General features: G+C 35.6%; 1 protein-coding gene across 1 annotated transcript in view; it reads left to right on the plus strand.

Annotated features, from left to right (window-relative positions):
* Positions 1–11,045, plus strand: part of NR1D2 (nuclear receptor subfamily 1 group D member 2) — a 32,476-nt gene extending 21,431 nt beyond the window's left edge. The window contains exons 7-8 of the mRNA XM_090284389.1: positions 570–780; positions 7,672–11,045. Coding sequence (XP_090140515.1) covers positions 570–780; positions 7,672–7,868 — 408 coding nt within the window. The 3' untranslated portion in view covers positions 7,869–11,045. The remainder of the gene's footprint in view (positions 1–569; positions 781–7,671) is intronic.
* Positions 11,046–11,449: the final 404 nt, after the last annotated feature.

Here is an 11,449-nt window from a genome sequence, read left to right on the forward strand (position 1 = left end):
AACTTGGTGTCTAGCACACTTACTCAAATAGGTTTTTTTTTTTTTTTTGCATATTGCCTCTTTGGGTTCTGATTTCTTCAAATGGTCTAATTAGAGTTCATATGTTGCATTTGGCTTGGCTACATTTGGTGTTTTGATGTTTCCAAGTATTGCTACATTGAAATATTGCTCTTTTTACTTAGGGCTTCAAGACCATGAGATATATACTTGGTAGCTTAAAGAGTTTTTTAATGGCTTTGGCCAAGGCCCAGTTTCAGATTTCTTGGCATTACTGCCTACTTTAATTTTGTATTTACATTTCAGAATCTTTATTAATAGAGTTTCAGGGTATTGCAGGAGTTAAGTATTTTGCCACTGGTGGCTAGAATTTTTTTGATCTTCTTGGAGTATTTATTGCTTTGGTAGAAAATTTGACTTAAGGAAATTATTCTGGGTAAAGATAAACTCAGTTTTTCCTTTATAGCTCTCTTTTATATGTAGAATGTTCCTTAACTGACCCGATTACTGAGGTGTGTCTTAGCGTTGCTTTTGAACTCTCCAAATACATATAAGTCTTTTTCTTTTTCCAGGTTTTAATGGTACGGTTTGCTTCATTATTTGATGCAAAGGAACGTACTGTCACCTTTTTAAGTGGAAAGAAGTATAGCGTGGATGACTTACACTCAATGGGAGCTGGGGATCTGCTGAACTCTATGTTTGAGTTCAGTGAGAAGCTGAATGCCCTCCAGCTTAGTGATGAAGAAATGAGTCTGTTTACAGCGGTTGTCCTGGTATCTGCAGGTATGCAAGCTGGTTCAAAATTGTGCCACACCTAGACTGTAAGGACCAACTGGGGAGGAGGTGGAAGTTAACTAGGTAACAAGCTATATGGAGGGAAGAGGCCTTAAGGAAGATGCTAAGCTATGTCAATCTGTTATTTTTGCATAATTAATTTTTTAAATCATGGCAGTAACAGTCAAAAGTGCTATATAATAATAAAATTATGTTTAGAGCTGGGTCTTATATTTACGACATTTATTTTAGCTCTGGTTAATAACTTTTTATGAATCTAAATCATTATTTCATTTTGGAACATTGTGTTTTTCCAGGTAGGTGGTTCTAAAATGATCTGAGTTTTAATTAAAATAATGTGTATGTTACTTTTGAAAGTATCAGTATATATTAGTGTAGTTTGTTATAACAATTGGTGACTTTTTAGTTGTAGGCTTTCACCCAGCTTTGCCACTGAATTTTATGTGTGACTTGGATGTAAGTAATTTTATCCTTTTGCATCTTGGTTTTCTCATCCTGTGCAAGGCGTGGAATGTACCATGTGAGCCTATCATGGGTTCAGTTACTGTTTGAATGAGTGACCAAGATTTTTGAGTCCTAACATTCAATGTTTAGTTATGAGAGTCATTGATGATGTTTCTCAATTTCCTTACCTTGCATTTGTATTGCAGTTATTTCTGACCAAAGTATTTCACTTTAGACAATAGCTATTAAAACAGATACTAGTTCCCAGTAGCAAATTAGAAGTTGAGGCAATACTTCCCTGGGGGATATGTAAGTAAGTACCAGCCACTTTTAGGTGTCACTGACTTTATTTTAAAACATTTGTTGAGAATTTTACACTATTTTGATATGACATACTTTAAGCTTCCCATTTGCTTTCAACTGTGAAAATGTAAGTTATGGCCCTGGTTATTTAGCTAAACTGTTAATCAATAGCTCTTAAGAAGAGTAAGTACTTTGTATATCCCAAAGGACCTGTACGTCAGTGGCATAAATAAGACTTAGGCCATTTGGAACCATAATTTGGCTACCTTTTCTGATCATCTCTACCTGTGTAGCTAAAAATGCACTTTTGATATGGAAATAGTATAGAAGGAATGGAAGGACTATGTCAGGAAGTAATACCTGTTTTCTCAGTAACCTTAAATGCCTTTTGCACTTTACCATTTCACAGTCTGTTGATAAGTAATTAGTAATGGTTTGAGTGGACATGAGATTAATCTATTATTGTGAAACTAAAGGTAATCCATCTTGTTAATTTCTTTATCTGATGAATATGCCCTGTGTGCTAAGTGCTCAGGGGATGACAGAATAAGCATTAAGATACAAATTTGCTATCTAAGTATTTATGTTCTATTTGGAGAGACAGAACTGACAGAAAATGCTTTATGTACTAAATTGTGTGGTCTGATTGAAGTAAATAGGAGTTATAGGAAAGAAGATGAAGTCATCTGAGAAGACTTTGTGGGGAAGATGGAGGTGGAACTGGAATTTGAAGGATGGATTATTAGGTCTTCCCAGCAAAAAAGTGATGGGACGGTGTGGGAAAACATGAAGCAGGGCAGGGGAAGGGGTCAAAGCCTAATGTGTACATCAAGGAGGAGGGGTACAGAGGCTTACAGGATAAGAGAGTACCAGGTTTTGGAATGTCAGCGATGAGAACTAAGCAGAGAAGTTTTAACTAAATGGGACAGCCGAAAGTCAGTGTAACTTCTTATGCAGAGGAATGATCAGGCATGAACAAAGTGATGCTTTACTGCTGCATTGGTATCCCAGATGGATTAGAGAGGTGAGTCAGCTAGAGAGTCTGTTGAAATAACTTTAGGTATGAGGCAGTGGAATGAACACTTCTGAAACAGGTTGTGTCAGAGGAGGTGGAGGGAGAGAATATGCGCCAGAGATACTTCAGAGGAAGGAATGAAGGCAGCGGGTGAAGCGGAGCTCTATCTATGCTAGGAACTATGCTATTTTGTTTTAATTTCCTTTTGAAAAAGCTTTGTTTTGTTTCCTGACCATGAGAATAATATGGGTTCTTTGACAAAGTAGAAAACATTAAGATGAAAATAAGAATAATGATAATGTCACTACCAAAAAAGATAACTGCTCATATTAGGAGTCTCTTGCTATCCATTTCCCTATCCATCCATTTATCCATATGCCTGCATATTGATATATAGCATGTAAAAATGTTTGACATACTAAGTGGAAAACTGTAAAAGAATATATACACTTTTATTTTTGTTATGTTTATATATGAAGACATATAGGATATATATATACACACACATGCACAATTCCATGCATTTTAGTGTTACCTTTTTATTAAATTATAATTTATGTATCACTTTATTTGCCAAGAAATGTGAACTTTTTATTCTCCCATTGTTCATCTCTAGTAGTGTTCCTTGTACTTCTGTGCCATTTTAGCCAAAAGTTTTCTTTTTTTCCCGTTCTTTAAAAAAAAATTGTTTTCCTACTACAGTCCCATTTTTCCCCCCATTGCTCTCCCCTGCCTCGCTCACCTGCCCCCTCTCCCACAGTCAATCCCCACCCTGTTGTCCATGTCCGTGGGTCATTTATACTAGTTCCTCCATGCATTTTAAAATAATGCTTTCACTTAGTTAAATATATGATAGTGCTCATGTCAAATGGAAATCTTTACCACTTAAAAAGGGCTATTGTTATTTTTAAAGTAGTATTTAATTCAAGTAGTATAAATTCAAGAAACCTTTCTGTTTGCAGGACGATGTCCAACCCACTGAGCCACACCAGTCACGGCTAAATATTTTGATTCTTGACAACATATAATAGACATTATATAGCAAAAGAAGCCAGGATATGGAGGATGTTGTCTACATATATAATGAAAAGATTCTATCTAAACTATCTGAGAGAGTGTTTAAAAGTGAAGGATCAGAAAATGTGAGCATGTAGCCCTGGCTGGTGTGGCTTGCTGAAAAGTTGAGAGTCTGATTCCCAGTCAGGGTACGTGCCTGGGTTCTGGGCCAGATCCCCAGTTGTTGAGTGAGTGAGAGGAGGCTAATTAATGTCTCTCCAACATTGATGTTTTTCTCCCTTTCTTCCACCATCCCCCTCTATCTCTAAAAATAAATAAATAAAATCTTAAAAAAAAAATCAAAACATTTACATTCTGTTAACATAGCTGTGATTCTTTTTCATGCTTTATTTATAAGTTGATTCCAAAAATTAAAATAAAAAATCAACACTTATAGTACTATGATTATGTAAATAGTGCTCATAGTGTTCACACAGTGGGGTTGAAATGTCGACAAAGCAACATAAATCTTTGCACTAACCTGTGCCTCCTGAAGGGGGAATGTTTCACATTTCAGATAACACATGGATTATTCATTTATATTTTCTGTTGCTTAGAATTAAATAGCATTATAGTTTCTTTATATTTAAAGTAGCTTTTTGTTTTCCTTGGAATCTACAGTTGCTTTCTGGTTTTTGTTTTGGTTGTCAGAAGAAATGCTAGTTAATTTCTAGATTGCATTGTATAACTATTTATTTATTTAATCCTCACCCAAGGATGTGCTTATTGATTTTTGAGAGAAGGGATGGGGGGTGGGGGGGAGACAGAGACAGAGAGAGAGAGACCTCAGTGTGAGGGAGAAATATTGATAGGTTGCCTCTTCCTGACCAGGGACTGAACATACAACCTAGACATGTGCCCTGACAGGGAATCTTAACTGGCGACCTTTCTGTCTATGGGATGACTCTCCAACTAACTGAGCCACACTGGCCAGGACCATTATTTAACTTCATTCTCACAACAAACCTCTGGCGTGAGCTAGGACATGTTATCTTCAGTTATACAGGCAAGGAATTTGAGGAAGAGAGGTGTTAAACAATTTGCCCAAGGTCATGTGTTTAAGAATTGGCTGAGAAAGCAGTTGAACTCCTATTAGTCTAGCTTCAAAGCCTTTCCATTATGCTGCTTGTTAACAGAATAGCTCTTTAGCTGCTTAGGGAAAGAGAAATCTCAAGCATATTTTCCTGTGAGACTGGAAGAATCTTGATATCATGGAGAGTAGGGGAATTGAACCTGGATATATTAGCTGAATTGTTTTTCAGATTGTGTGAAATGGCAGCAGTCACTTCCAGTTGGAGATCAGGCCTGGCCTGTAGGTGTAAGACCAAGGCTCATGTAGATATGGATTTTAGTTGTCCTGATAGAGGTTTCTGTTGAAGGAATTTAACTTCCATCCTGTAGGAAGTGAATATGCATGAAGAGGGGATTTGGTGAGGAGTACAGGCTTGGGTGAGGGATGATGAACCAGCTAAGGAAGTAGAAGGTAGATGTATCAGAGTTCAACTGTGTAGTGTACCATTTAGTGCATCACTTAGAACATCGGTTCTCAACCTTCCTAATGCCGCAACCCTTTAATACAGTTCCTCATGTCGTGGTGACCCCCAGCCATAAAATTATTTTCGTTGCTACTTCATAACTGTAATTTTGCTAATGTTATGAATCGTAATGTAAATATCTGATATGCAGGATGTATTTTCATTGTTACAAATTGAACATAATTAAAGCATAGTGATTAATCACAAAAATAATACGTAATTAAATATGTGTTTTCTGATGGTCTTAGGTGACCCCTGTGAAAGAGTCGGGTCGCGACCCACAGGTTGAGAACCGCTGACTTAGAAGATGAATTTCCGCTTCAGTCTGTGTGTTCCGTTGGTGCAGTTTGGAGAGGATGCTGTTTTACGACCTAGCGAGACTTGTAGTTAGATTCTTTGGCTTTGAAATCATGAAACTAAGGTTTTAGAAATTGAGGTTTTAGAAAAATGTAATAAATTTACGTTATTAGGTGTGGGTATGCATTTCCCTGAAGTTCTGAGTCGTATAGAGAAGGATAGATCATCCAGACACAAAATACTTATCCGAGGACCAACCACTTACTGGACTCACATATCCTTCTCCACTTATTGCTTCTTCCTTTGCCCATGGAGATTATTTTGCTTGTGGGATCACTGTTCTTTCCCAGTTGTTAGTATTGTAAATTATTGGTGATACAATACAAACCAGTTATTTTCTTCTGCTAAAATATGAGCTCTCTAAAGGAATTTCGGTTTGTTATGTTCATTGCTAATTCCTTAGCACTTACCACAGTAACCACCTATAGTCAGTAAGTGCTTGGTGAATGAATTAATAAGTTGCAAGGATGTTAATACAATTACTTGAATATTAAAGGCGGGGTGACTCTTAGAATTATTATTGAAAGTTTTAATTGATTTTTCAAAGATGACCCTTATGATTGTATGGCCAAAGTCAAATGTCAAGAGAAAAGAGGGCTTTTGTTTGTCTGTTTTGCCTGAAAAATTAGGACCCCCTTCCCAAACCAGTAGTCAACATTCATGTTTCTTTTTCCATAAGAACTACCCTATAGTTAAAATCAGTAGTCATCATTCAATTTGTTTCTTTTTGTGTAAGAATTAGCATAGTTGTGATAATCAATTTTTTTAAGGTATAAGCCTATATTCATCATTTTTTCCTGCACTTAGAGTTAATCAGACATTTTCCCTTTTATTATTAAATTTTAGTTCTTGTTCTAAATGTTTGTATTGCGAGTGGCCTTTTTAAGCTACCAGTTACAATGGAAAACTTCCTCTGTCTCCTTGTAAAAAGTGAAAAAAGGGTATAAATGGCCAGAGAATTTTGCTTCCTTGGAGAAATATTTTTCTGATTAATTGAGCTTCCTATACTGGGAGCCATTGAATATTTCTTGCATACTGTTGCCTCCTTTTGTATAGGGATGAAATAGCCCTTGCTGATGAAAAGAGTCAGTGGGCAAACAGCATAGGTTTGGCTGATTTTAAGATACTTTCTTTTATTGGTTTATTAAACCACTTATTTATTAATATTGTATGATGAGCTTAATCACAGTATGCTAAATGAAAGTGAATGCAGGTTAATATAACTAGGTATTAAAAGTTGCATAGTTTTTTAGCTATCTATTACTGTATAATGAATTACCCTAAAACTCAGCAACTTAAAAATGTATACATTTCTTTCCCCCAGTTTCTGAGGTTTAGGGATATGAGTGTGGCTTAGATGTGTGCCTCTAGCTGAGGTTTCTTAGTAGGTTGTAGCTAAGCTGTGGGCAAGGCTGTGGTCTCGTCACATGAAGGCTCTGTAAGGAACGGTCTGCTTCCAGGCTTATTCACATGGTTGTTGGCAGGATTCGGTTTCCTGCCAGCTTTTGGACTGAAGTGCCTCAGTTCCTTGCTGGCCATTGGCTGGAGACCACCTGTAGTTCTTTAGCATGTGAACCACTCAGGCAGCTCACAACATGGCATCTGGCTTTGTGAGTGCCTAAGATGGACGCTACCGTTTTTCGGTAGTCTTAGTATTTTGTTCATTAGTGGTGTGTCAGGAAGTCTAGCCCACTCAAGGGAAGGAGGATATACAAGGACAGGATACCAGGGTGAGGGGATCATTGGAGGGTATTTTGGAGGCTGCCTGCCATACACAAATGTGGATATATTCCATGTGAGGTGAAAATATATTTCTCAACTACACTATTTATTTTATTTTGCCAGTTAGAAGGAGTTGAAATGAGCAGATGATACCTAATTTTAAAAATCAAAATCTCTAGGGTTTTTTTGTGAACAAAAATACCTAAGCACTAAAGAATTTTGATTTATCAAGGGTACTATATAATATATATTGTATCTTTATAATATAATAAATGGCTACAAAAATTTGCCATCAAGTGTTTTAAAACTTTGTCAGTCATCTTTTACCTGTGTTCCAATGTATAAAACCTTGTTTTGAATTCATTAATGAGATTGATGAGCAAGAATTATATTTAACGTTAATAATATATCCTCTCCTTCATATCTCTATTCCTTACTTTTCATTAGATCGATCTGGAATAGAAAACGTCAACTCTGTGGAGGCTTTGCAGGAAACCCTCATCCGTGCACTAAGGACCTTAATTATGAAAAACCATCCAAATGAGGCCTCTATTTTTACAAAACTTCTTCTAAAGTTGCCAGATCTTCGATCTTTAAACAACATGCACTCTGAGGAGCTCTTGGCCTTTAAAGTTCACCCCTAAGGCCTTTGTTTATTTAAACATGAACTGAATTATGTTAACTGTACATTTTGTGCTAAAATGCTTATTTATATGTGTATACCATATGTGGAGATAGAAAAGACCTTTAAGACAATACAAGATTGTAGGTTCTCTCTGTAGTTATGCAGTAGCTGTTTGGATTAAGATTTTTTCCAGCCATGATTAGACATTGACTGCATTTCCCTGATAGACCAATCAGCTGTGTCGCACTTAAACTGGAGAAGTTATTCTGAACTAATAGTTAACACCGAATGTTAGACTTTTTCATCTGCCAAACCAAAAACCATTTTGATCTCCCTGTGGTATAAATATAATAATGCACAGTTACAAGTATATGAGGACTTAAAAATTAATCCTTGTGGTAGAAGTTCTGTTGTATGATGGAAACTTGATTTTACCACAGGACTATTTGATCTGGTAATTGGAGTCTGTGTAGGTTAGGAGATTTCCCTATCTGTATTTTACTTTGTCACTGTTAAAGTATATGATCCTGTGCAGATTAGCTGGTTCTGGAAAATGAGAATTGATAGTGTTCACAATGCCCCACCTCACAGAGATACTAAAAATGTCTATAAAGCATATTTACCTCTTGGGAGATAGGCACTATGTAAATAAGGTAAAATTTTTGTTATTATAATTATTCATTATAATCTTTTCTGATTTGTAAGCATTTTTAAGAAATCATTTCATAGTTCACACCATTCTATTATTCAGGGTTCCTGCCTATGTGTGGGATATCATCCTGGCACACACATATTAAAAGTTTATGGGTACATCAAATACATAGTATGTGTACATAATATGTATGTGAATATAGTTATACATAAATATATTTCTTCACAATATTTTAAACTGTGAAGAGCTTTATCATATAATAAACTTAAAACAAGGGTGTGAAAAGACCCAAATTAGGTGCATTTTACCTGTTGATGACATAACCATTGCTTTAAATGTTTAGACAGTAGAATATTGAATTTATGCTCTATTTTTGTTTAAGCAACACTTAATGTAAAAGTGCAACAGGGAGTTGAATCCAGATTTCAAAAACTACGTATTTTAGAGTTCATCTTTGGTAAAACTTTTGGTTCAGCATACCAGTTGTTTAAAAGTTTATTCAGATTCTTATCTTTAGCTAAAAAAGGTTACATTGCTGCCCCTTATACACGTGCTCCAGCTTGATGATAAATATTTTCTTTCTGGAGAACCAGTCAATGTTTAAGAAAATCATTTAGTATGTTGGGGGATGTGTATGTGTGCACATGTGTGCGCGTGCGTCTACTTTTCCCCTCTAAATAACACTACAGGGATTTTGTCCAATCAGATTGACTCTATAATTTGGTAAATTAGTGTATGACCTACAGGTTTAGAAGTGGTATAGTCAAAAACATTTCATTCACATTTCTAATATTGTGCTTTATTAAATAGATAAGATCAACCTCTGTTTATGGCAGTAGGAGAAATAGCCAAAGTTGAGGATTTTATGTATGTTTTTCTGTTTCCCTAGAAAATAACAATTGTCTTTTGGGGGTGGGGGTGAGGATTGCCTTCTACTTAATTTTTGGATTCTATAAATTTACAAAAATGAAAAGAGCCCACTTTCCTTGCCTCAGCCTGTTTAATGACATGTGAGCAGAATGCCTTATTTTGTAATCTTGCTTAACTTGTTGCTGTGGGGACTTAAATTCCTGTGGCACTAAGTTAAGTAAGTTAAAAATAAAGTTAAACCCTCTCAAAGAGGAAAGGTGATAATGATGTCTGTAATACAATATAAACCATAATTGTGATTTACCTTAAATAGGTATGACTTTTATGGGATATACAAGTATAGTTTTTGTGAATTCTTTACATGATAGCATTATCTTTTTATAATTTTTTTTCCTATGATAAATACATAGTTTTCTTCTATGGGGGATAGAAACAGCTTTTTGAAGTAATACTGAAAGCCTCAAAGATCATTTTGACTCTTAATTTTTTTCTTTTGCATAAGTGTCTTTATAATACGTATCTTTAAAACAATTACTAAGTCCTTAGGAATGTGTAACCAGAACTATGTTAGAATTGCTTATAAAACCTTAGTTAGGTTGAATATATACAAGTATACATCTATGTATAGGTATGTAGATTTGCATTTTGTCTTGTAAAATTTAATTTGAATGAATTCTTCCTGTAGGTAATGGGAAACAAAATTGATAGTTCATATGCCACTCATTGCATTTCTGTATTTGAAAAGAGCCCAACACTGAAACTTCCAGTTCTAAAGTTAAACCAGCAGTCTATTACAAGCACATATTTTGATTGGATCATTGGTTATAAACTTACTAAATGCAGAGAAGACAACCAGTTTTAGGACACGTCTGAGTTGGTGGGACACTGTTGATTAATTAATGTACTGTATGAATTAAGTGATGCTTTAACTCTGATTTTTACATTTTAAAGTTAAAATATGGGCATTATGTCAGCAAACTTATGGGCATTATGTCAGCAAGTTAAAACTTCTTTTTTTTTGTGCTTTTAATGTGTCTCTTTACACGATCTGAGAAGAGGATTCAAGCTTTAGAGAGAAATAGCTGAGGGAAAGGGGTAACATCTTGGAATGAAGCTTTTCCTTATGGCAATATTTAATTACAAATTAAAAAATTAGAGGGAAATTTCAGTGGATTAAGTGTATAGCTTTCACATTTACATTTCAAGAAACTACCATTGTAACTTGATAAGATACGATTTATTTTATGTAAACATCATTGCAAAGCAAGGTGTAGAAGCTCAGCTAGATTTATTACTGTGCACGAGAGTAAGTACCTATCTCAGTTATTGTTTTTCTTTTCCAATATAAAGTTTGCTGAATGTACAAGAAGAGTTTATCACTTAGGATATAGGTTTTTTTTAGGGGTTGGGGGGATGGGTTCTGTCAGGAAATGACCTATAAACACAGATTATCTTGATTTGATCCAAAACAAAACTTGAAGCTATTCTTAAACTAACATGGAAAAATAAAATGGCTATTGTTTTAAAAAATGATAGAAATATATTGTTGACAAGATGTGACTTAAGTTTATTTTCTACAAACTGTTATTGATGAGGACACGGATAATACCTTCATGTTTCTGAAAAGTAATCTGTACATGGGGGGAGGGGATAATAAATATTATTTCTAACCAAGTGTGGTTTTTGGTATCTTTCTGTCTCGACGTTTTTGTAAGACCATTTATGATTTAAATTTGTACTTTCCCCTGAACATAGCAGGACCTCGCTTTTTTAAAACTGTATTGACACTATTACAGATGTCCCCGTTTTCTCCCCGTTTGACCATCTCCACCCAGCCCTCACCCCCCTCCCTCTGGCAGTCACCACACTGTTGTCTGTGTCTGTGTGTCATGCATGTCTGTTCTAGTCCCTTCCTTCCCCTTCCCCTCTGACAGCTGTCAGTCTGTTCCATGTATCCACCCCTCTGTTTCTATTTTGTTCATCAGTTTATTTTGTTCATTGGATTCCACATCGTTGGCAGCCGTCTGTCTCGAGAGACGATGGTGTAGCTTCTTAAGAGTCTATCTACACCGCCGAGA

The sequence above is a fragment of the Furipterus horrens genome, unplaced genomic scaffold, assembly GCF_987537825.1.
Source record: "Furipterus horrens unplaced genomic scaffold, mFurHor1.1.pri manual_scaffold_7, whole genome shotgun sequence".
Lineage (NCBI taxonomy): Eukaryota > Metazoa > Chordata > Mammalia > Chiroptera > Furipteridae > Furipterus > Furipterus horrens.